General features: G+C 40.7%; 1 protein-coding gene across 1 annotated transcript in view; it reads left to right on the top strand.

Annotated features, from left to right (window-relative positions):
- ARHGAP22 (Rho GTPase activating protein 22) overlaps window positions 1-27,075 on the top strand; it is a 132,546-nt gene that overhangs the window by 11,901 nt on the left and 93,570 nt on the right. The window contains exon 2 of the mRNA XM_074830045.1: window positions 1,081-1,168. Coding sequence (XP_074686146.1) covers window positions 1,081-1,168 — 88 coding nt within the window. The remainder of the gene's footprint in view (window positions 1-1,080; window positions 1,169-27,075) is intronic.

Here is a 27,075-nt window from a genome sequence, read left to right as displayed (position 1 = left end):
TGGATTTGGCTATTGCCAAATTGGTTGGAGAGAATCTAGCTCTGCATATTTACTAGAGAAATGCATGAAAACAACTGACTGAAACAAAGTATTTCTTCTTTTTCTGCTCAGCAAAAAAAGGGTTTGGACCCAGCTTCCATTCCAGGGTAGTTCAGTGCAGGAGTAGCAACTGCTGATTACACTCTTCATGGCTTAATTCTTGAGAGTCCTAGTTCTTACTGTCTTTTATCTGTCTTATTGTGTGTAATTCCTAAAGAATGATAGCTGGAAACCTTTTAAAATGTCAAAGATTAAACTAAAAAAAGCAGAGAAATGATAGTGTGTTTGTTCTTGTTCCACTCACATTACTGGACAAGAGATTCCTGTGATCTCTCTTCAGCTTTACCATAGATGAAGATGACTTTGTTCACTTTGAAGATACTATGCCACCAGTTATGCAGAATTCCTGAACTGGAATATATTGTGTTAATTATGCTTGGGCTCAAAGTGAAAATTAATCTGAATTCTGGCAGCATTTGAACTTGGGAAGTAAAGGGGCTCAGATTTCTTGCTAGGGAAACTATAGTCTCTTGAATCAAAAGGTAGCTCTGTTGCCTTGCAAACCTGAATCAGCTGCTCCCCTCCAGTATCTTCCCTAGAAACTTCTGTGTACTGAGAATCTCTGGAAAAAAGGCTGATTTTCTTCAGTTGCAGGAATAAAGATTTAGAAATGCAACTTCAGCCATGTCATTGCTGCAGGCTGCAACCAGAAATTAAAACAGGAAGGAAGAGTAGATGTAATGCGAGATGAAACTTTTGCAAGGGATAATTAGTTATGGAAACCAAGGAGAATCACTTATGCATGCTCGGAGTACTGTTATACCAGAGGAAAGATAATTTGATCAGAAGTGTTCAGTGTGAGAGAAAGGACAGGTGAGGCAGGTACATGACCAGCTTAATCTTTTCTTGTTCATAAGGTTGGAAGGTACATGGGCTTGGTGGAAGAGTGAGGCATAAATTTGCTATATGTGTTATGTTTATCTTCTTTTCCTTACCCTCTTCATTGCCTTTCCCCTTTCACTGGTGTTTGTGTCCTTACAGGGTTTGATACTACTGCAAGGCAATCAGGTGAATGAGCTGCCACCTAATCCTGATGAACCAGGGAAACATCTCTTTGAAATTGCCCCAGGTAGGCCAGCATTTCTTTGTACTTTCAACATAATGCCATCTCATTCCTATCCGTTGTCATTAACGATAATTGAACTGTACTGATCACTTCACTTCTAAGCATTCTGATAGACTAGCCAGGTTATCTAGATAAACTGGGAAATGGGACTTGACAGACTACTTAGTGTTCTTTGTTTTGGATATAAATGCTGCCATGGTACATCATGAAAATAGTAGTTGAGATGCCTCATGCTCCTTGATATTTTTTTTTTATTTTTTTTTCTCTCTTCTGTCTGGGGGGGGGGTTCCTTGCCTGAAATGCTGTGTGGTCTCCCAGCCTGGAGTGCTGTGTGGTCTCCCAAGCTGATGTGGTTTTCTGGTTGTTATGGGAGAAGCTGACACAGAGCACAGTGCAGAACTCGTGGAAAAGGGGTGTGCAGTTGTGGAGTATCTGGATGTAATTTCTTTCATGTGTACCAGTCCCCCCCATTTGCTGGGGGTGGGGGTGGTGGAGTTTCCAAATGTTTCACTTTTGGATAAAAGGTTTAAGAGAATAGATGACCTGCCATGGAAGAGAGGTTGAAATTTTGTTAGGTAGAAAATCTAATGATCTGTCAGTGTAGTCTTAATGTAAAGCTCTTGAAATCATTTTAGTTTTCATGTAAATGCTTCCTGTGGACTGGCTTGGTATCTCCAGGGTATGTTTGGAGTTCAGTTCCCTGTTGCAGCATAGGAGCAATTGTGTTCACTTTATTCAGTGTTGATTGTAGTTGGGAGAGAACTGTCCCTGTGCATAGGTTTGAATGCAGTATATTGTGGAGGTAGTCTCAAGTGGCAGGATCTCCAGAGAAGAAAGATGTTGCACCACTAGCGGTGTTAGATTACAGGAGTGAGAAAGATGAACCAGGTTATTCCTTCCATAGCTATCTTCCAATATGTGAAGACTGAGTTCCTGGGAACGCGGAAGGAGACATCATGACTATGGTAAAAGTCATGCAAGTGCACTGGCTCAGTCATGTTTTACTTCATGGCCAGTTGCTCCTGCATGGACTACTGATCCATGCTTCTTAGTACTGTCTGTTTCCCCACGGTGTTGGTGCTGTTGACGAGTAGACAAAAGTAATTATGTTAGGCTGCCTTTTTTTTTTTAATGGAACGGACAACACAGGGAACACTTGTCCCTATAGTTGAATGCTAGTGTTGTGGAGGCAGGTGTGCTTTTACTGGTGTCTTTGTGGTGGTTTTTTTTTTCTTACCCCCTAATGAGGCTGGCTTAAAGTGCCTGTGTTGCACACCCCACTTAACACAGTATCAGGCAGTGCTGCAAGCTTTTCAATTCCACCATCAGGCAGGGTTTTGCCATAACTCAGTTACAGCATTGTTTGACACACAGGAAGCTACTTGGGGAGAAGAGATTTATTTTTGTTTTCTCTTTCTTATTATTGCACACTCTGTTAATATCTCCTTTTTCTTATACTGCACCATGCCCTCATAGGCAGGGCCCCACAAGCAGTAGGACATTGGGTTCACAGTGTTGCTTGCATGGAAGATCTCCTAGGAATTGACACTTACTGTCTGAATGTGACACATCTTCTATGCTATTTTCCAAAGATTGTGCACCATGCTGTTGTAGAAGGGCTATGGACCCGGGATGTGAAAGCACTTGGGTGGTTGTGACTGAATGATCTCGTGTGTTCTGGCGGTGATCTGAAATAACGAACTGAGCCACAGACTGGCTTGGTTGAGTTTCCTGCAGATTTGAATATGCCCTCTGGTTCCAGGTGGGAAATAATCATTCTGCACTTCTTGCTCAGTCTGCCAGGTTATATTACTGTAGGCTGCAAAAGAATTGTCCTGAACTGCAGGTGGCTGTGGCTTAAGTGGAGTTGGTAAAGCAATGCCACGTGGCTACTTGAAAGAGGCTATCCAGAATGGTGGAAAAAGATGACGCTGTTCACAGCATAGTTGCAAATCCCAGGACATCCATGTTCAGCTTGTGGTTTTGACATTGCCCTTCTCTGTGTTCCCTGGAAAAATGATTCAGACTTAGTGCACCACTGTCCTGCCTGTAAAATTGAGATGTCTTCCCTACCTTTGTGGAGCTAAATCCTTCTATGTTTGCAGCAAGTTTAGTTTGCTACGTGGATAGCGAGTACTGAAAAATGCTATAAATGGCCAGTCAATACAGAATGTGACTCGGCACAGACGTCACTGGAGAACGTGGCCTGAAGAGTTCCCAGTTTTGTTCACAGTATGCTTGTTCTGTGCTGGTTGTGGGGTAAATGCCTTTTCTTTTTCCCATGTGTTCTGAAATGACTGTGTTCTGTGTGGTTGCCAGCCTGCAGAACACCCACATAGTGAACAGCTCTTAAACAGATGCCAGATAGGAAGGGGAGCACAACTGATCCTGCAGGACCCACCATCACTTCCTGTCTTCCCCTGTATTGGATGTATGGCTATGATCATACCTCTGCCTAATTCTGCCTCAATTCCCCTCTGCAAACTAGGACTATATAGTTTCTACAGGGATAATGAGATTTTTTTTTTAGTCATCTTAACTAGTTGAGGATCTTGTGAATACAGGTACGTTCCATGCCTGAAAATATAGATACGGGATTTTACTGTGCTTGTAAGCAGCAGAGCTTTAACTAACACAATTAAGAACAGAGTGCAGCATTCCTAAAACGTTCCCATGGTGTCCTGGTACCAGTTTATCTGGCAGAGAAGAGAGGCTGAGATCTCCCAGCAAGGAAATGTCCAAAGCTTTCTAAAGTTTGTGGTATCAGTTACCAGCTGCTTTCTCAGTGCAGGGACTAGAGTAACAGCATGTCCTGCACTGTAACAGAGTACATATTGATTTTTCTGCTGAGTAACAAGAACTAATGATGGTCATTGTGTAGTATTCATGTTTCATAAAGTTCATTTCTAAGCTGTGTGTTGCAGCTGGGAGAAGGGTTAACTAGGGACGTGAGACTGCAGAACAGTGCTACCAGTGTTAGATCTGGTAGCAGGACTTCCTGAAATATCTCCTTTGGCAGATATGTTCTCTAGCTTCTTTTCTGGAGAAACTATATAAATTTCTGGACCCTCTTTAACCCATTCATGCTTTCCTCACTTACAGCTAGTGAAGTTCAAAGTGGAACGGCAGGGTAAGCTATGGGCTCAAGTTGCTCTCGTGTTCCAGTGTACATTAGCAGGTGGTGGTGGTGGTGATTTTTTTTTAAATAAAATTATCAGGGTAATATAAGGTCAGGTGCAAACCCTTAACCATGTGGGGTAATCATCACATAGCAGCTGGTATTTCTGGATGGAAATAATAACAGTATGTTGCTTGGGAGGGGAGTCCAAATCTGGTAACAGAAACTAGGGGCAACAAAGCAACCATGCGTTAGCCTGGGTTTACAGTGCATTTCAGAATGGTGTAATGCAGTGTGTAAGGAGCACAGGGATTGATCTGTAAGAATGTCTTAAGGAGTAATGATGGATTAAATGCTCCTGAGGTCTCACCTTTTAGGAGGCTGATGCTTTTAATGCTCTGTGGCAAATAGTCTGCCTAGTTTTATTCTCTGGTCTCTGCAACACGATGAGATGAGACACTCAAGTTTCTCTGGAGAATTGGAGCTAATTCTTCTGGTATAGTAAGGCTTTCAGAGTCAAGGAAGGGAGCGGTAAAAAGGTTCAGAAGTTAGGAGCTGAAAAGTGTTGTCTTTTGATAGGTATGGCAAGGGTTATTACCAACTGATTGGAAAATTGCTTTTATTTGTAGAAAACTTGGTGACTTTTAAGAAGATTCTTCTATTCTGATTTAGAATGGATTCAATTGATCTTTTCATGGAGAGTAAGAGGGGAAAGATAAAAACATAAACAAATTTTCCATGGATTACCTGGTACCTTTTTGGCTAACATCCTCTCCTGTGATGCCAGAGACCCAAGTTTCTCTCTCACTGGGTTTAGACCAGGAACCTGAATCTGTCACCTGCATAGTGGGCAAGTACCCTCAGTGAATACTGTTTGATTTTATTTTTCTGAGAAAAATGTTTTTGCTTCATTTTGTACTGTGAAATCATTCTAGAGTAATTGTCTTGTCCAAAGAAAATGTGACCTATTTCAGCAAACTGGTATGTTACGGTTGAAAGCAGCCTTGCTGAAAAATTCCTGACCAAAACTCATGGTATGCATCTTGGTGTGTCCTTATCACTGATGATAGCTAGTTCCTGTTTCTTGCCACAGTGCTTTCTGCCAGGGTCAACAGTGACAGCTCTTAGCTGTCTTTCTGTGAAAATAAGAGAGCAGTCTTGTGATTAATTTGATTTCATTCGAAACTGCTGCTGAAGGAATTGATCTTGTTTTCTCCCTTTCCTCTTGGCGACTTCCCCAACATCTAATCACATCTCTTAATTCCACACTTATGACTGAAAAAAATGGTTTTCAAACCAGTTGGACTTTAAGTCAATTGAACTAAGCTTGATGAAAACTGCACCTTCAGGTTGCTGCTTGTGCTCCTGTTGAGTAGCACCACCAGTCCTCTCTTTAGTGAGGCAGTTCAGTCCTCTTCAGAACTGTTGCCTCAGACTTTTTGCAGACCCAGCCAGAGCAAGGATGACTGCATATGCTTGATTCATATGTAGAAGGTTATTTTCAAAACTTTTGAAGTCAGAGCTCTGTGGCATGCTCTTCAATTAATTATAAAGACTGAGCTCAGTATAGGCAGTTTGCCCTTACAAAAGGGACCTGCAGTCAATAGTGACTCCTTTAAAGTTGGATAGTGGTTACATTCTGCCAGAAATTAGGCTAGGGTGGAATAAAATGCCTTATCCAGGAACTTTTGTTCAGGGTTCATGTAGAAACTATTTTACTGCCTTGTTTGTGCTGTACAAGAAGTAGGAAATTGAGAAAGGCAGAATCAGAAGGTGGGAGTCCTAACTCTTACAAAGATGGTAATTGCTGGCTACTTGTTCTGTAGGGAGTCTGTCAGTGTCACTGACAGTGTCTTACAGAGCAGTTGGAGTGGCAGCTTTTTTGTCTTGTCCCAGTAGGTTGAATGATGCCTACAAAGCAGTCTGTTCTCTGGTATGCTTTTCTGTCCCAGGTGATCAACACCAATTAAGTTATTTTTGTGGCCTTTTTATCTCAGTTCCTGTTGAGATGGTGTGTAATTAAAATAGCTGGAGGGGAAATTAGAAATTCAGACATGAAAAATCATTCCATGTTCTCTATTATTCAATGCAAATTGTAATTCTAACTAACAGCAGGAAACTGAGTTTGCTGCTGGTAATTAAATTTTCTCCTGAAATCCACAGCTGATAGCCAACTGTGCATATCTGAATATGTGATGATGTTGATATTTGAGGGTTTTATTTAAGTTTCTGGGATTTGACACTTGGCATATTTAGGGAAGTGGCAGCAAAATAAAATAGTTTTGGGTCCTACTAGAAAGAAAGAGATAATGTAGTTTCAGCAGTGCACTGTGCGAACACTTAGCAAGTGAGAGCTGTGGACACCACAGTGTCCATGGCATTGCATTGACCTGCAGGAGAAGATTGGTGGTCTTGGTTTGGCAGTGGAGAGCACTGTCTGATCTGTTTTTAACACCTCTAGATGTCTGGAATGTAGCTGAAGACATGCAAGTATTTGTATGTCACTAAAAGTGGTGACTGTCTTTTGGAACATGAGATAGGCTTTCCATTTATTAAGGAGAGAGAAACCTAAAATGTCTTCTCTGAACTGTCTTTCCAAAGGAGTACCCAGAATGATAAAACTGCATGCCACCTTTGCAGTCACGGAGTCTGGAAACTTGTTTATTATTACCTTATAGCTTGGGTTGAAGACCTTCAAGGTAATAAAGTCTTAGCAGTAAGGTAGTGACCGGTACATCTGCTTGGTTTTTGCTGGCTGCAGACTCTTTTTTTACGTGCAAGATAAGTGCAGCCTGAGTCTCCTTGGAAGTGTGTGTCCTGTACTTCCATGCCTAAAAATTGTGGATACATTCTTCTGTATGTTCTGCTTGCTCCGTCTGCTTCTGAGCACTAGATGGTGCTGGTTCTTTCCACCTTGTGTGTGTACACTCACTGTCGGTTATGGTTCATGTCCACTTGAGTGCGAGTTCATCCTGTAAGAGGAAATCAGCCACTCTGTGGTTCACTGGTGCCTCCTCAAAAACAAGTCAGCAAGCAAGAGTTCCTAACAATGTTATTGCCCAGCCTGTGAAGATAATACTGTGCTCTGTAGACAGAATATAGTATTGCATGCATTTCTGTACATTTGTACTGCCAGGAGCATCTTTGTCTGAATCCACAAGATACAAGGAACTGAATGCTTTCAGCTGCTGTCACAGATGCCAAAATCAACAGTGTTTGAAAACACTCAAGTTCAAATTGTTTGTCCGTTTACTTTTAAGAGGAAGACAAAATTTATTTGTTATGGAAGAGCAAAGCCTGTTCTATATAGACATGTACAGTAATGACTGTGGGGAAGCCGATTGAACCCGGGCCTCTACTATTTCAGGTTAACATACAGACCCAGGGTTACTGGCTATTTTGTGGCACCTGTATGACTGTTTTTCCCCTCCCCCATTCTGAGCCTGATAAACTTATTTTTCAAAAGATGTATCTTCAGACTTTTCCAGTTTTAATGAATTGGCATTTGCCTCTTGAATCTGAGTGTGGGAGTGAAGGAGTTTGATCAAACCTCTCACTGCATTGCTGCTTAGGGATCTTCTGGGAAGACCAAAAGATGGTAATTGTCTCCCTCAAGGTAACTCCTTTCCTAATTCTACTGAAATTCTTTTATTTGCCTGAAAAAATAGTTTTTGTGGTCAGTCCAGGCCTTGACAACTTCATTTAGCATCAACAGAAGTATCAATCAGCTGTCAGTATTTCTATGCTTGTTATATAAATGGATTTGAGTTGAACAACTATTATTTGAGTAATCTAACAGAGGACCTGGTTTCCTTCATGCAGATATTAGACACTAAGAACTCATATCTTCTGCAAGCAAGGCATCTCTGCTTACTGATCTCCTTATCCATACTTTCCCTGAATACTTGACTATACCATGTGACTGAAAACCTCTGAAAAGAGAAGGTGGAGAAAAAGGGACTGAACTTTGCCCTCTGAATTCATGTAACCTTACCAATTTCAAGTGTTCAGTCCGGTGGTGTATCCCTACAACTTGACCAATACACTATTGCCTACTTAAGGTGATGACTCATTGCTGGTGAAGGTCTTCAGACTGCATTCAGACTTCTGTACAGAAAGGTTATTAGGCTTCTCTTTCCCCCTGAGGGCTATGAGGCTTTCTGATAGTTAAGAATGTTTTGGCTCACCTTATGTTATCAACTTAAAACATCTTGAAGGGCATCAGGAGGCACCTGCAGCTTGTAAATTGCTTTTTGCTTTGTTTTTTTCCCCTAGCATATGCAATGCCCAAGGCTTATGTTTGCATTTGGCAAGCAAAGATCCTGCTTCATGAAATAAACAAGATCCTGCCTTTGTTTCATTAGAAGTGTTTGATCTACTCCAAGTTACACTGTCTACATCCCTCAGTGCTCTGGGGCCCTGGGCAGTTGAAAGTAGGCCTGGAAACGGGCTGTGGCAGCATATGTGTTCTGCTATCCTGGAATTTGCATCTCTAGGAGAAGCTCTGTGTCTGATCCCTGATCAGTAGCACCTAGCTCTCTTTAATGCAGGTGCTGGCTTTCAACAAGAATGCTGGTTTTTACAATTTCAATTGCAACAGCATGAGACCTGATGGGAAAGGAGCATGAGGCTAAAGGAGTTTCATGAATACCTTTTTCTGCTAGTGCAGATCATTAAGACATAATCTCTGACTGTTCTTGGGCAGTTTTCCTTAACTCATTATATTCTTCCAAGTCAAATATATCTGCATAACATTTTGTGTAGGCTGCCCTTTGGGTATAGAAAAATGGCTCTATAAGATGATGGCATGTTGTTGCTGGAATGTACCAGGTATCATTTGATCCCATCAGGTTGCTTTTTAGTGCAAATTAGGTAATATTTTGAATTCTTCCTGCTGAGACATTCCAGAGTAAGCTCTGCTATTGAGTATTCTACCTTAAGGATAATATATTAAGCCCTAAGGCATGTGTGGTTAGTAGAGATTTTTTTAAGCATTTCTGTGCAAGAACAATTTTGTTCCGTAAAGATATGCTTGTCAAACTGTCAATGTGATCAGTTATATAGTACCTTCCCTATATTTCTTGCTAATTTGTCAAAAATCAAGTCTTCAGTGCTGTCTTGCAGCTAGTGTGCTCTGGTGCTGCTGTTGCAGGTTAAAGCTTTGTTCAGCTGTGTTCCCATTTGCACTAAGGATGGGTGAATTTTCCACAAGAGTTGTGCAATGTTTTGAATCCCTGAGGCTGAAAAAGTACTCTAGTATGTTAACATGATGAATAAATGTACATAAATAACTTATTGTAATAAATACATTAAATAATTGCACTTTATTTATAATTTAAACTTATTATACTCTATTTCATCATTATAAATAATATAATTATTATATTTAATAATAAGACACATGATATATGGCAATATAGTTCATACTACCACAAATTCTAGCAGTAGTAAGAATAAGTATTAGAGGTCAACATCAGCATGAAGAAAGAACATCAAGCTAAAAGGAAATTTATTGCTTAGGTGCCTGCTCCACAAATGTTTTACTAGCTCAATAGTCTTACTAAGATGAGTTGATCTCAAAGTCTTGTGGGATTGGGCCCTTTATTTGAATTTCATCTGATTTGCCTTGCGCTGTTCAGTGGGTTAATTCTTGTCTCTAGCTGATCTAGCACAGTCATGTTAAACTACAAATATAATGCATTTCAGATTAATTTGCAGGGTTGTACTGGCTGTGTGAGCTGGAGATGCAGTCAGTGTTGCTCATTCTTTTCCTTCAGTGTTCCCAGGGACTGCTTTCCTCTATTTTTTGTCCTTGAGCTTTTTAAGGGTCAGCATGCCTGCTCAGTGCCTTTTCTTTAGCTCTGATACTAGAAGTAGTAAATTGCTGAATTTCGGATGGTTGGATGATGATTCTTTGTTGAGGTGACTGGGTTTTTTAATACTTTGTGGATCTCGACCTGGCAGTGGATGTGTGTCTCTGCTTGTAGAGTTCATGCTTTATAATAGCAAGAATAAAGAAAACATCTCTTTGTTTCTAAATATAAAATTTTGTGAGCAGGGAGCAGTAACTGAACTTTGTGTACCTGCTATGCTTCTGCTGTTGTCACTACAGGACTACTGTAACATCTGCAGCATTTAATGACTTGTGAATTTACTCTGACTTCCTACCAGCTTTGAGATGCTGTGGATTTGATTTCTGTGGTGTGTGCAGCAGGTGCAGGCTATGCAGAATATAGAGAAACTTACGCACACACACACTCTGAAACTACATCAGTCGCACTGCATTCACTGAAAAGAGGGCAAGAAGCAGGACTGGTCTCTAAACCAATGCAGAATGACACATAAGTGGAAGAAACCAAAATATTTGCTTCTCAGACTCCTCCAGAAGGGAATTATGACACAATTTTTAAAAACTCCTATCTAAAGGGGAGAGAGAACTGTCATCCAAAAACACACTATGTACTGACAGTCATGTAAGGCAGCACTGCTGATGCTGTTGAGGTACCTGCTAGTGCTGGTAGCTTAACTGCTCAGTGTGATATGCTGATTTGAAAATACCAGATGGAAGTAATTTTGGGGAGCAAAGGTACAAAAAATAAAACACATTTCCTTTTCACACAGTCCCACAAAAGTGTGTGGAGGGAAGGGAGGCAAAACTGATGTGTTGCTCCAGCACCCAAAAGGAATTATAATTGGGAAACTGTTATCTGGGGTGTTTATGAAACTGTGTCTTTGAATGATGCGCTAATGCCAGTTTGAAGTGGCAGCTGGCTTGTTGTCAAACAGCTGTGAGGGTTTACAGGCAAAACCCACTCTGTCAGAAAAGCTTTAGGGATAACTAGTGTGCTATCAGTGAGAACCAGCTTGCACTGGGCTTTCTGAACTTCTAGGGAGGAGGAGGAAATATGGCGAAGATATATTGCCTAGGGCATAACACTTAAGATTTATAATTTCTTAAATAAGTTTCCTGCTATAAAGTAACAAGAACTTAATGTTACATTGTAAAAGCTTTCTTTAGCCTTCCTATGCTACTTCAACTATTTCCAAAGTACTGATTTGTATGATGAGTGGGGAGGAAGGCTGGGGTGTTGAAGTGATTTATATGCTTCTTTTTAATGATTTTCAGATTCTTACCCTGCGTTCATGCCTGTATTTAGCCTTACCCCTGAGTAGGGTCCTATCAACTTGGTTGCTCATGAAATATGTGCCTGACTGTGAACTTGCTCATAAGATTCTCTTGTGTTATGCAGGAGCTTAGACTGGGTCATCACATGGGTCCCTATTGGGCTTGGTGTTTATGAATAAACTTTAAAAGATGCAAGTTACTGCAGGGAAACCAATTGATCTGACACCTGAATTTTTGAAAATGTAGGCTCTGAAGACTAGTGCAACATAAAAAATGGTAAAACATGAAACAAGCAGAACAGTTTAGTTTCTGTGGTATAACCAAGAGAAATACTGACACTAATCACATAAAAAAAAATGAAACATACAATTTTATTACTTCATAGTGTCCCTGTAGTGGAAAACTAAGGAATTAATTTTGTGTGTTTTAAAATTAATAAATTATAAGAATATCAGTCTTTTTCCATCACTTCCTGTTGTTCAAAGAAATTTATGAAGCAAGGGATGGATGTGGAACCTTTGACATGTCCAGAATGAGTGGGATTTTTTTATGATACAAGCTCTTCTAACAGATCGGGTCTTGTAAATGCTTGGATACTTGATTTACATGCATTTCAGGACACTCAGAGCAATTCCTCCTTCCTGATAGCTTTATGCTCTGTAGAGAACTTAATTCACAGCTTGTTGATCTGGGTAAACTTTTTTGGCTTAAAGAGGTATCATGACAGTTTTGATTGAGACCTAGTTACTAACCAGCATGGCTGTGTTTCACTTCTGTTGATTTCTTTTTTTTTTTCTGGGGATAGTTTTAACTCCCTTTGCTAGTTACCTTGGTATGGTTTCCCTATAGGGCATGCATGAGTATGCTTAGATGTATCCTCTGTTATGTTGAGGATGCCATACCATTTTAAATTTCAGGTTGCACTGCATAAATAGACCTGAGCTATGCCAGTAAAGAACTCAAGTTCTGTGTTTATATTAATGACACTAGATATGACATTGGTTTTATTTTAGCAGTCTGTTTGTAAACAGGTGTAAAATACCAGATATTGAAAAGTACAGTTTATGACTACAAGCACCTGAAAAAGCTGTATTTTGCATTAACATTTTCCATCATATTTTCAAGAAGATTTTAAAAGGAGCTCTGAGAACACTTACTGAAGCGGGACTAATCTGTGTTGAATTTAGTGGCATTACAACAACTTTTTTCTCGTAAGTTTAATATAAGCTTTACAGCATCTCTACAGTACCTATCACAGGGACTCTGCTCAAAGCACTGTTGTATAAAAGTAGTGAGGCAGCTGGGATCAGGACTATCTTCTGTTTAGTGTAGCATGTTCTGATAAGCTTAATCTTCCTAATTTTCTTCAAGCACTCTAATTGAAATGGATGTGATTTCTTCCATTAGGAAGACAAAGTTCAGGTCACTTGTAATTATAGAACTCTTCCTTTTAACAGACTCTTCCATGTTTACTTTCTCCAGATTCATGTTCTATCTCTGTTCTGGCAGGTGCACAGCCCAGTGCATACACATTTTTTTTCAGACTGACTTTGAATCTCAGCCAGAGGCAATAGATGTATTTGTAACTGCAGGATTAGGCAGTGTGTTCCACATCCATAAACCACTGCTCATCTAGTTGAAGTCCACTTAAGAAGATGTTGATATCCATGCCTCCATGTAGTACCAAAGATGCTATATATCATGCTGAACTCATGAAACACTGTTGTTAGTTCTGGGGTTTACTTTTAATCACCAGCTGTCTTGACACTCATGAAAACTTGGGGGAGGGGGCAGGAGGCATTTGAGACAACAAAGAAAAGAGCTGTGAAATCAAAAATATACAGTGTTAAAAGGGAGTGTCTGTGAGGCCATGAGGAAAGACTGTTATAACCAACCATATATTCTTTGCATTGAAGAATAATTGTACACACTGTTGTTCCCCTGGATTTGGAGTTGTGGATTTAAATATGAGGATTTATCAGCACACTGGCAGCTGCTGACTTGAGGGATGAAGAGCCTTGCTGCATTAGGCATGCTGTGCTGGTATAGTTATGTCAAAAGAAAGCGTGTACTGGCATGCTAGTGTAACACAGAGAAAGATTACTGTTCTTAACACAAATATAAGTGTCTACAAAGACTATCAGCCTTCTAGCTATGCTGGTGTGAGAATCCTCCCACTCCACAGAGGCCATAAAGGCTCTGCTTTGAGACCATGTGGTTTGTATATGAATCAGTCAAAAGGATGCCTTCTGGGAAGGTTCAGCAGATCTTTTCCAGGCTAAATTTCCTGTGGACAGACCAGGGTTCAGCAACTTATTTCTGTCCCTATGTCATTATAGGTCTTGAATATAGATCATCAGTGTCATGTGTTGCTGACATTGCAGAACATGAAAGGACACATCCTACCTTTACTTAGCTCTGTGACATAAATGTATCACAGCAGAGAATAGAGAAAGTTAGTACAAATGGAAATATTGTGCCTGTGATGATGCTTGGTAAGAGAAAGATTCCTTCCTGAGCCCCTGTTCTGAAGCTGGTGGGAGTCAGCGGAAGGTGTCAGAAATATGGCTGTGGATCTGTAGGGTGACTGTCTTACTGAAGGGAATATGTGAGGATTGGGGAGGAGCAGGGAGAGAGAATTCAGCATCCTCCTCTAGTAGTGCTTTGAGGTCACAGCTATTTTGTCTTGGAAAACACAGTTCTGCCTTGTAATGGGAACAACATCATAGGATTCTGCTTTGGTCTCAGTGACTTTGAAAATATGATTAAGCTACACATAAGGAGTTGTTTCTTAACCACCTCCAGCAAGGCACCCCAGGTGGAAGGAGTCCAGATGTTTTCTATCTATGTCAGGCCTTCTTGCCATTATCATAGAATCGTATCATAGAACACTTGGGGTTGGAAGGGACCTTAAAGATCATCTAGTTCCAGCCCCCCTGCCACAGGTACGGACACCTTCCACTAGAGCAGGTTGCTTGAACGCTTCTAGGGAGGAGGCATCCACAGCTGCTCTGGGCAACCTGTTCCAGTGTCTCACAGTAAAGAATTTCTTCTTTATATCTAATGTAAATCTACCCTCTTTCAGTTTAAAACAGTTACCCCTTGTCCTATTGATACCTGCCCTGATAAAGAGTTCCTCACCATCTTTTCTGAAGGCCCCCTTTAAGTACTTGGAAGTATCTGGAGTTGTCTCCACAAAAGTGGATCCTCCTTTCTCTTCTAGAAGCAATGGTTCTTTGAAGTTAGTAAGTGTAAAAGCTTGCCTATGTTAATAGTAGGCTGTCAGCTCTCATGTACACTGAGATCTGTTAGGAAAGAATTCTTGTTTTTACAGCATTTTTTTAACAGCAGTTTAAAGTGTTGTTGGGGAGTCAGATGCTTTCAGATATTTGCAGTAAAACTGTGTTTTTTATAATCTATGTGCTTAGCTGATCTTCCCCTCTGGGCTATAAGTTGGTGTGAACTGCGCAAAAGCAGCTAAGGATGCATGACCACTGATAAGTAGTGTGTGGTGCCAGGTAAGAGTTGCTGATGTCAGCCAGTGTGCTCACCTGCTGCTGAAAGAAATGAAAGCACAGTAGTGACAGCTGTCCTAGCACTCTCCTTTAATCAGGGCACACGTTGCCTTTCTACTGACAAAAATGGAATAGTAAGGACATCAGCTTTGCCAGGATCAGGTGCAAAAGTTTCATTATAAAGGGACTTTACCCACAGGTAAGGCTGACCAGGATTTTCTCATGCTTCCTCAGTACTTCAATGGCAGAACCCTAAGAGTTTGCTAATGTCCCCAAAGCAAAGCCTTGGGGATTTACTGTCTAGCACAGTGTGACTAAAGGTATATTGGAATTTACAACCAAGCTTTCTTCATTTGTTGATGCTTGCACCTAAAATTCTTCCGTTTTGAATTTGCGTAGGAAGCTGTGAGCTTTTCATGTACCACAGATGGTCCATCAGAATTCGTGGGATTCCTTTTTCATTTCAATAAGTGCTTTCGGTTGCAGTCATTATTTGAATGGAAGGAATAAAGAAGGTGGACACCTGGTAATTTCTTGTAAAATATGGTCAGTGCTATGGAAAAAATGTCAAAATGCCAGTACAAATTGTCAGATGAGTGTCAGATGGTATTACTTTAGATGCTGAAATTCTCTTGGAATTACAGTGATTAGGGGGAATAGACTTAGTCAAATCAGAATAAATTTTCAGAAATTCAGTATCTTGCGACTCTCTCTGAGCTAGAAACTGTTTAATAGAACAAGGTCATATGTTCGGAAATATTGTTCCTGACCAAACAGTTCTGTGACTTTTGATCTTCTGTTTTAAAATACTGGGGTTTCTTTTTAAGCCCACGTAAGCCCTTTCTTAACAGAACTGTGCCCTATTCCAGGCCTAGCCTAACCTGGCTAACAGGAATGCATTGTTATATGACTTGTGAAAAGGCAACGTGTGAATACAAAATGTGTACTTCCATGCAGTACTTACCTCTTGCACAGTCTAGTGATATATCTACATCCAACTCATGTTCTTCTGTACTAGTGTCTTCCATGAGGAATAGATGAACTATAAACTGTTCCTTTAAACCATGAAGGTCTGATTCTTCTCTCAACAGCTTATTTTTCAGAGTCTTACCAGCCTGGAGAATGAGTTTGCAAAAACATTTCCTTCACAGTTTATATTAAAGGTATTTGAATTGTGTATTTGGAGGGTCGGACTTTTAGGGGCAGGGGATGATGGAGACAGGGGCTTGGAAGGGGAGGATGGTTTAGACTTCTTTGATCTCACAGGAAGGAGGTAGCATGTCACTTTATTACTAAATAGCAGTCCAGAAAGCTTGCTTTCTAGCTTTAGGCTTTTATAAGAGATGAAATAGGTCTTTAAGTGAGTTACAGTGTTGAGGTATATGAACTATGATTGTAATGTACTCTTCTATCTGTGTTATTACATTGCCAAAAGAGCCTATTTTCTTCCTGAGATCCAATGACTATTGGGAATTCTCTGGAGAGTCACAGGGTGTTCCCTCTGTGGCCTGGCAAGCTACTCTTGATTACCAAAACACATGGTGAAGCTCAAGTAAGGGAATAATCTGGGTTGAATCTGACTTCTCATAAAAAGCAAATTTGCCATTTTAGAAAGACTCTAACTTTTGAAGAGGAAGTATATGGTTTACCAGCTCCTTGACTTTTAGATTTTTTTTGGAGCAATATGAGGAAGCTAATAGTATAAATAACTTTATAGACAAAATGAGTTTTTACTGGCCAGACTTGAAAATTTTAATACATTCTCCTGGATTTTGAACATGGGTATTAGCATAAATTGTCAGCTTTTCACAAGTACATTTGCTTTCTACCAGCTGGCTCAGATCGGTTCTCTATAAAGCACAATTCACCTGTTTTCATATTAGTGATTCAAGGTGTTGCCAACACTTGTGTTCTTCAGACCAGTTTGTGCCTTTAAGGGGGTGGTTGAGGAAAAAACCCAAAACTTTGTAATCCTTTCCTTGTGTCTAAAAGTTTGAAAAGCAACATTTGCTCAGCTCTAGAGATGCAACTCTGACACATTTGGGAATCACAAAAGCCGTTTGGCTCCTAGTAAGGGAATGAAAAATAAATACCTTCAGCCATCAGTGAGCTGTCACATCTGGAATGAATTGTTGAAATAGAATAGCGTATTCCTCTACCCTGTTGCAATTTTATCCCCCCCCAATATAAGTGGTTGGCTTAACTAAATCTGAAATCTTTACCTATGGTTTCCAGATCTTCAGCTTGGTCCTTAAATAGGAAAGTTCATTATTTGTACAATAGTGTTTAGCAGCCAGCTTTCCTTTTCAGTGGCAGCCAATACACTATCGTATTTCTTAGGAAGGAACTTTAATTCAAGAATTTCAGATGGTGAAGGTGAGTGCTATGGCTGGAGGAAAAAATGTGCAAAGTGTGTTATTCAGAATAACTTATGGCACTCAGTCTGCACCGGTTCATTTCACAGGGACCTGTTAAGCACTTGATGTTATTGAAAGATCAGCCTAATTGCTTAGTACTTGAAATCAAGGTTTAGACATTAAACTCTGGGGTCCTGATTTTGTAAACCTTAGTCTGAAGTTGGTATGTGCAGTTTAAGAAGACATGCATGGTTAACCATAGATCTAAAAGGTCAAATTGTGAAGAATTACAGAAATCCCACTTTGAACAGCTCCTGCTATACAGAATGAGTTATGTATGTTAGTGGAAATGAGTCTCAAAAGAATCTTACTTCAGAGTAAGAGGGTTTTGTTGCTGGAAAAGTGCAAGCATATCCACCTCTCTTATTGTAGGAATAGACTAATACCTACTTGAAATTTTTAGTGTGTATAAACAAATATATTTTATATAGTATTAAAAAATATATAAAATCTCAATTTTGTTTGACTTGGGTTTGGTTATCTCTGTGATACTGCCTTGTGTTGAGCCTTCAAACCCTTCAGGAGCAGAGTTTCTATCTGTATCAGACAAGAAGTTAGGGTCTAGGATGAGAGTATCTAGGGTTGCCTTTATATTTAGGCAAAAGATCTGGGTGGCAGTTCTGCATCTTACCTTCATTAGCTGACTCTGAGATGATCTGCCTGGGCCTGATTATATTCAAAAGGGAAACTAAATGAGGTTTAGCTATTGAAGAATCTTAAATTTCCTATGGGATGACAGATTTGTCTTTGGCATCTCCCAAACATTGCCCTACCCTGCAAGGTGTCTGGTTTGTATGGATGTACTCTGCTGGCCTGATCTCCTGCCAGCTGCTTCTGTCTGGCAGTATTTGGACTGGCAATGTGTTTGACAACAGACATGCATTGGCTTAAGTTTTAAGAAACAAAATGTGTGCCCTTTTAAAGCTAAAATGACAAATGATCTACAGAGTGCGCTGAAGATACATACAGTATGTATGTTCTAGCTTATATTGCTTATATGGATTTTTCAGGTCATAAAAGAGGCTTTATGGAAGTGATAGCGGTTATAGTATTTTACTAGAGATTAGGTGTCTGTTCTTAATCCCATACATCTAACTGGTGAATTATTCCTATATTCCTACTCCCACTTCTTTGGTGGAATTATCAATGAACAACTCTTTGGCTACAGAGAGATGATTTTTCTTTTTTTCCCAAGACATTGTGTTTCCTGAGTGTATTCCTAAGCTTTTCACTCTCAAAACTCTGACACAAACATATATCAAAGTCACCAATACAGTGAAGATCTAGTGTATCATCTTTTTTTAATGAACCAGTGTTGAAGAACTGCTTTGTTTTGGATGAAATGTATATTTCTATGTGAAATTGAAAGCGTGAATGCCTCATGCATATACAAACTTTGGATGGCTTTCTGAAAGCTGGCAATATTGGCTTGTTTTATTGTTGAGCTTCACTGTGATTATTATTGTCATCTAGAGCAAAAGTGACGGAAGGGTTAAGTGCTCTTTAACTCCATGTGATGTAGTGATGCTCTTGGGTAATGTCACCTTATGTCGGTGTGGTAGGGACATCAGAGTCTCTGCCTCCCTCTTGCAATGAATGCATCTGAAGGTTATTCTCTTAAATACATGGTGATGGTTATTACAGTAGATGAATCTCAGCTGTTTTAATTTGGGACCATTTAATTCCCTCATGTAATATAATATAATCAAAAGGGAAGAAAAACTTTTTGTCAGTTGTCCAAATATTTTGTGAAAATAAAGGGAGTTTAGAATTGTAATGTTTCAGTAATAGAAATGCAAAAAATCACAACATGCTTTACTGAAGCTGTCAGCTTCATTGTTTAAAAGAAGCATGTGTATTTTAACCCCACAGCAACCTCTATCTGTCAGTGTGAGGTGATGTACATAGTAGTCCTAAAACTTCTTAAATGCTCAGATTTCAGCAACTTTTAGGTAGTCTGGGGAGTTGCTCTGAGGTCTAGCATCTAGGAATAATCCCCATGGAACTGACTTGGCTGCCAGGCTGGAACAGCTGGAGAGCGGGGTGCTCTCTCCACACATTTTATCTACTACTGATCTGACAGTGTCATTAGTAAACACTTTGTGTGAGTTTTCCAGAACTTGGAAACCTTACCCTTGCCAGGGGGCTCTGGAGTTTGCTTTGTATGAAATGCGGGAGTGTTGCCAGGAGAGCTTCTGGCCACTCAAGCAGGTGGTTTATGTGCCTCTTCTCTGAGATCAGATCACCCTCTAGCCAAGAAGAAAGAGAACTATCTGCTGTTTTACAAGGGGAGGGTAGCACTTTGCACAAGAGATGGATTTCTAAGCAGCTATCAGCTATTGGCATTTTTGTGCAAGTTTAGAGTTTAGTTCTCATGTCTCTTCAAGAGGAACAAGTTGGTACCAGCAAAGCCACAATACTGGATTTCCTTCAGCTCTCTTGCAAGAATATCTTGAGTTTCCTCTAGCATGTTTGGTGGTGATAGGAAAGTTTTCCTGCCCTGTCCATCTTCTATCCTGTATGGGGGTTTTGTTTTGGTTTGTTTTTTGTTCTAGCTAATTAATGCTCATAATCTGGGATGGCCTAAGTGCTCGGTAACAGCTGAATACTCTGCAGGAGGACCTCTTTGCAGGACATTATCGTAGTCTTATTTTCTAAATTATGGGAGACCCAGTAGACATCTATCCTTTATTTTATTCAGTATCTCTCTTGTGAGTCCAGTCTGAAGAATTGGTTCAGTCTCAAGAGGTTGGGATATGTGTGAGAGCAGGAGCTGCAGGTTCTCATCATGTCTCAGGTTCAGGCTGTTTCTGGTATTTGAACTGTATTTAAAGATATAGTTCCTTGTTACCTCCTCCACCCCTCAAACTTCTCTTTGTATATCTCTCTCCTCCCATCTGCACGCTAATTTGTTTTGTGCATTGTACGCTGCTGTCAAAGAGCAGTCTCTTCTACAGTACTGAACCTGGAAAAGCATTTATCATCTGGTCTCTTGCTTGTGACATCTCACTATTAACACTTGATCCAAGCTTTGCAAAGGCATGCTGTTTGCCTATGAGTTGCTGTATAAAACAAAGCTATGCTTATGGCATTGCTGCTTCTGGGCAGTGGGTCTTCAATAAGCAGGGTCCCTGCTGGTTTAAGTACTGCGGGGTCTAGAAAACAAACTGAATGATCACAGAACCAGCAAACATCTGTTCTAGGGATGTTGTTCTTTCCTTATCCCAAAACAAAACTCGCATCTTGTCTTTGGGGCTAGTGATTTAGTTAGGTTAATGCAATTAAAAGTAAGTGTTTAAAGAAGCCTTCTGAATATTGCGGTGCTGACCTTTGCAAGAATGCAAAGTCCCTGTAACTCTTAGTACTTAAAATCTCTGCAGTGACTCGTAGAGATACATGGTTAAGTGTTTACTCTTGCAGGGAAGGAGAGCATATGATATGACCCTGTCCTGTGCTGACATAATTTTGCAAGAGGTGAAATGGCCTTTCTGGTATCTTTTCAAGCAGACTGAAGGTTTACATTTTGTGTCTGCTGCCCTCCAGCCATCTGAGAGCAAGCATCTGCCACTCGCATAAAGCAGCCTCTGGCAGCTCTCACCTCTTCAAAGGGGCGAGTATAATTAATAAGTCGGTGAAGTTTAACGGGCAAAGAATCGCGAAGCGCTGAGGTCTGCCCCAAGGCCGGCTAGGAATACGGGCAACGAAGGCAGGGAGCGCCAGGGCTCCAACCTGCCGCTGTCCCCTGCGCAGCCTGTTGGGAGCCCGGGCCCGGCGGCCCCCGGTGCCCGGGATGCTGGGGGCGGCCCCGCCTGGCAGGGAGCGGGCGGGCTGGGGCTGCGAGGGACGCTCACCTGCCATGGGGCTGTGCTTCTGCAAAGGCTGCGGTGAGGAGCCCGGAGGTAACTAGCAGCCGTCTCAGAGGGGACAGGGAAACTGAGGCGGCGGCCCCTCTCCTTCCCCTGCCCGTGCGCTGTCCGTGCGGCGGGGCCCGGGCCCGGCGGCTCCGGCGGGGCGGCGGCGGGGCGGTGCCTGCTCCAGCCCCGGGGAGCGCGGCGCGGGAAGAGCCGTCCGGCCGCTTCTGCAGCCCCTGCCGCGGCGGCGGCGGTCGGACCTGCCTTCTGCGGGAACAGGGCAAGGTGGGACGGGCAGCGAGGCCATCTTTCCCTGGTTCAGTGTCTAGTCCTTCGGAAGGTGCCATCGCTTCTCTTGTAGTTCATTTAAAAACAAAAACCCTAAAAACTGTCTCTGGGTGTGATCTTATGCTTAAAACATAATTCATTGTTTCTCTCCACTACCAGATGAAATTTGATGGGAGGGGGGAGTGATTGTTTCTTTCTTTTTCAGAAAAGTTGTTCATGGGGCAATAGGATTAGCGACAGAGTCTTTCCTCATCTGTTCTATGTCCTGATGGACTTGAATACCTTCTGAAGGGTCGAGCTCCCGGGAATCTAGAAAAGACTGGTTGGTATAGGAGGCAGAGAGGCAGTGTCTCTGACCCACGTCAAGCTACTCTAATTTTCCTGTCTCTATATGGATTGTCAAGGTGGCTCCTGCGTGGGCTTATCTGTTGGAGCCAGACTCTGACATCCTGTTTGCTTTGGTGAAAGTTTGTAGTTTGGATTCGGCAACTCTAAGAACAAGTAATGTGTGAGCCCAAAGAGAAGTGTGGCTTTTCTTGGCAGAAAGCTGTCTCCTTTAAAAAAATAATGTTCAAAAGCATTAAGGTGCTTGGAGTTTGTAAAATGAACTCTTAAATATTTTATTTTTTTGCCAGCAAAAAATAATTCTCTCTCAGTAATCAAAAATCATCTGACGTTGGATTCCTGAGAAAACAGGGAAAAAAAACATTTCTTGTGCAGAACTTGGGAAAAAGCAAACTGCACCCTTATAATCAATACACTGGAAACATGATTCCAAAAATTTAGCAACTTAGCACACACATTTTGCTTTTAAGACAAAGGCAAAATAAACACATTGATGGAAATCTGGTGAATATGAGGCTGCTGTCTGCATCGCAGCTGTATCAAGGTAAAGTTTGTTAATATACATAAGCTTCCTGAAGTTAAACAATGCAGTATAAAAATAAAGCTAAACGAAAAGTGTGCTGATCTGAGGCAAGATCAATATCAGTTATATTAGAAAGAGAGATGAACACTGAAATGAATTTTCCCTTTCAGGAGAGAAGTCAGGAGTAGGCAAAGTCAGCTAAAGGTGTATCTAGTATTTCAGTCTATTATTGAGTTGACTATGCCCAGATTCTCAGAGTAGCCCCTGGTGAAAGTAACTTACACTTCCTTCTAGAGACAGACTTAGGAAAAAACTTTGAGCAAAATACCCCTGAATTTTGGATCAGAAATACGATGGATTTTTTCATTTGCTTCTGTTTTTAATCTGTTGAGGAAGGGAGGCTAAGATTGGGGAATATCAAAAAACATTTGTCCTAGTTTCTGGCATAAGTTCAGTCACCTCGTTCACTTGAGTGAAATTGTATTTATCTTCGAGAGAGAGTTTCTACAAACAGGGCGTGTTTGAGCTAGCCTATTGCGTTCAGGCTTGAAATAACAAAGCGTGTTTGTCAGCTTTGCACATTTGGGTAAACCTGCCAATGCTGGTGAAGCCACACCATTCTCTGAGAATTGGTATGGTTGAGGTGGATATTTGTGTTAAACTGTACTGTCTGTGGAGCGATGTGGTCATTAAATCTTCCAAAATCTGAGTATGTAATACTAACAAACATTTTGATGACTTCTTTCAAGGGCAGCCCATTAAAGGCCCTGCCATCATTTTTGTCTTATTTTGTAAATATATTTTTAAGTCAGACCTGTGTAACGGTATAAATCTTCTCTCTGGTTGACTCCCTTAACCCATGTAGAAGGTTGAAGTTTTTCACACAGGTCATATGTCTCCATCTACATGAAACTTAACATTTATTAAGTTTAATATAACTTTGGTATTAATATGATCAGTGGGGTAAAAAGGCTGTGCTCTGTCTTGCTGGTCAGTCACTGGGGGGGAAGGCTTGAAGTGTCAAGCTGTGATTTGTATTCTTAATTGGGACCAAATTTGGCTTTGTATGATGCTGCTGAAACTCATTTGTTCCTTGATGCTTGGTGTAGGGCCCTTTAAAGCAGTAAGTTTATTTTCCAGTGCTTTTCAGATACTCCTAGATTTATGAAATGTGTAGAGAAGCCACTGATTGGGATTGCCCATGCTGCTTTCGCACCATTTTATTTTTATGGCCTCAGTGGAAGTTTTCCTGCTTTTTTGCTCCTGTAACATGATTTCACAAAACTCTCTGTATGTGGCTTTAGAGAATGATTTAGGTGACTGGCCTTCTGATCGTGAGCTTTAACTGCTCTGCTGTGAGAATACTTTCAACAGATGTGGGAGGAGAGGTGTGGCTGGGGACCAAGATACTGATAACAATATGTTTTGAGTTATTGCTTTTGCCATGATAGACTTTTAGCACATCATGCACAGATAGGGCTGAGTGATGAGCAGGTTTTGATTTCTTAGAAGAACTGGCAGGCTGAAGTGTTGTTAGTCTCCCTGAGTGCAGCTGGTTATCTGCAGCTAGCAAAGACAAGCTTAACAAGGGGGATGGGAGTTTAGGGATATTTGCTTTTGTTTAAGGCCAGAATGGAGCTGGAGTGTTGTCATCCCCACCCTCCTACTTCTGTCCCTGTAGCAGAGTTATCCTACTGGCTAGAAAGTACCAGGTTCCTGGGCAGGAATGCTGAATTGTGCCTTTACCTTCTCCTTTAGATTTAGTGACTTACTGTGTGCTGAAATCAGAAGGTAGAGGAGGACATGATTGCTGCTTGGAATTGGAATGGAAATAGAAATAAAGTCCTTCTTCCACCTAGCCCACTAGTATTGTCAGTCCCTATTAGCCTGGACCAGACTGGAACCTGAAGCTAGTGGGAGAGTGTTTTCCATGTGCTGTGGTTGATTAACTACACTTTCCTCTTTCCTGAGCTTGCTTGTTTCAGTGTGATCATATTTCTTTTTTTGACACTTCTTACACTGACAGTTGTTACCAGATGACCCCAAAATATCTTTCACTGTAGTGCTGTCGATTTCTGGTGACTTTCCAGTGATGCAACGTAATCAAGATTGTAAGTGAATACTTCCTTTACTTTCTATAACTTGGTCATCGATTTGGGCTGCTCAGTTTAGCTCTCCTAGGGACACCTGCATTTTGTTCACTATGGTAAAAAGCAACTCGAACACCAGTAGATTCCAAATTGGGGCAAAGATGAAGGAGAACTCAAGTTCAGCCAAACAATGTTTGTCCTTTCAATCTTGTCTAATGCCAGCTGACAAGGCATGCTTTCTGTTATGATTTCATACTTAAGAGTGTGTAGGGCTTGTAAGACAGGGAACACTGGGGAAATGAGACTTATCTGAGATACAAAAGCTAGATTTTTTTTTTTAATGATGGTTATGCTTTGTGTAAAAGGAATAGAGTGGGAAGTCTTGAAAAAGTCAGTTGCACCTGTTGGATGACCTCAGTACCTTCTACTGTAGGAACAAACGGGGTAAGGCTTTAGGAGAAGACCATACTTCAGAAGCTTATAATTCATAATGCTTATAAAAATGTATTCATTATCTTCCAGTCAGTGATACTGGAGCACTTTAGAAACGTAGTCTTAGGTTTCGTGATACTACCTGAGAGTTAAAGAACTAATTTTCCTGTTTAAAAAAAAAAATATTAAATTGCTTCTTTTATCTACTTATTTTTCTGGATTCTTTTTCAGCTTCCACAGTAACTATAAAGATACCTTCTAACAGAATATTCTCAGTAGTCCTAGTGAGTAGGTTTTGACCATAATTTCATGCACTTGGCTCTCCCGTGGACAGTTTCCTAGGCTGTGCAGTCATGTGAAGCACGCAGTAGTACTATTTTAGAGTTATGGAGTCCCCGGATGAGAAAGTATGTGTATGAATAAACTTGTGTGTTTATTATTTTGCACACTTTCCTTCCTATGAGAAACAGTCCTTTCCTTTGTGTGGTGGGACCTAAGCACTGTGAGAACAGGCTGTGTTGGGTGGGAATGTATATAAAGTTAGTATGTGAACTCATTCCTCATTTCAACAAGGTGATCGGTTTACATAATAACCATAGTAGCAAAAAGAACTTGAGAGTCTTCTGAGCATTCTGCATCCTTTTTGAAAACCCAAGTTGTGATAAAGGAGGAATTCACAGCCTTTTTCCAAAATGTAGGAAAAAGTGAATTGCATTCTCTCAGTGAGTACAGCGGAGAATGTCACCTGCACAGGTCTCCAGCTGGTGTTCTCTGGTGTGCGCCCAAATGTGCTTCCTCCTCCTTTTTCTGTGTACCTATAGCTCATAAGGGTGACATTTGTAGGATATGTCTTGGGGCCTGTGGGAGACTTTTCTTTGGTTATTTTTGCTGAAATTCAAAAATTAACTAGAAATTAGAGAAGTTGAGAGATTTGTTTTAAGAAGAAATATTATCCTGAATTTACTTGGTTGATTTTTACTAGTCTAGAAAATTTTTCTGTGACTGGTTCTGTCAAGGAAAGCAAACACTAACCTTTGACCTAACACAGCAGAGCTGTTGCTGTGTTAGTTGATGGAAAAGTACTGTTAACTTTTATGGTCTCCACTACTTACGCTCCAAAGAGGAAAGAAATTAACTGATAGCATTTCAAAGGCTTGATCCATATGTTCAGTCTCTTGTCTGGTTTTTGGACTGATCATGGAAGATATTGGCTGGTTGCTAAGCAGAACTAGTTGCAATTCTTTTGTTGAAGTTCTTCATTAAAAACACTTTTTAATCAAAAGTTTTATTTCTACAGTTTTTGGTTGCTGTAACTTGGAAACATGTTTCAAATAAAGAGGTTTATTTCTTCCCGTAGAATTAATACTTTGCACACAAAAGTGCTGAATGCTTTTGGTTGTCATTTTTACCCAAGGAGGTAAATGTTACTTTGTGCAGTGTTGAACCCTGTCCTCCAAAAATGAGTACATGTCATATTAACTGGAGTAGGATACAACCTTGCAAGACAGGAAATGTGGGGCCAAAACCAGAAATGGGGCTGCTGAGATTCAGCAAAGCAGTGGATCACTGTCTGTATATAAAAACTGTGGAAACTGTGGAATATGGCTATGTGGAGGTTAGCTGATGTAGCTGTTATACATTCAAAGTCTCTGTGCAGCTGAGAAGTTTAAGCAGTTCTTTCCTTAACAAAAAGCATTGGTGCCCCTTCAGTGAACTGCCTTTTATAGGTTGAACTGCCTGCTGCGTTTAATCTGTACACAACTGAAGCTAACACCTGAAGATTTGATAACATCTGCTGTATACACAACCTCTGGCTTGTATTTACTGTAAACAGAATCTTGTTACTTGTTGATCTAATTTCAGGCTCTCATAGTGAGAAAGCTCATAAAGGCAGCATGGACCCCTGCAGTGACATTGCTTCTACTCTCTGTTACCACATCACTCACTCGTAACAAGAAAGCTTCCTCTGCTTCATGAAATGAGATGTGTTCTCTCACATCCCACTTGTTTTATATCCTCTGTTCTCTTTTTTCCTAAATACAGTGTCCATCTATACATAAAGACTTTCAACCTGTCACCCTACCACAGGTGGAACTTGTATTCATTGTTCTTGGGACTTGATGAACTGTACAAACCAGCTGTCATTTAATTAAATGTTGATTAATAAAACGTGCTGTGGGAAGGGCTTCTTGAAGTTAACATTAC

The sequence above is a fragment of the Strix aluco genome, chromosome 7 (assembly GCF_031877795.1).
Source record: "Strix aluco isolate bStrAlu1 chromosome 7, bStrAlu1.hap1, whole genome shotgun sequence".
Taxonomy (NCBI): Eukaryota; Metazoa; Chordata; class Aves; order Strigiformes; family Strigidae; genus Strix; species Strix aluco.
Note: the sequence above shows the minus strand (reverse complement) of the source record. Positions and strands in the feature narration are given on the sequence as shown.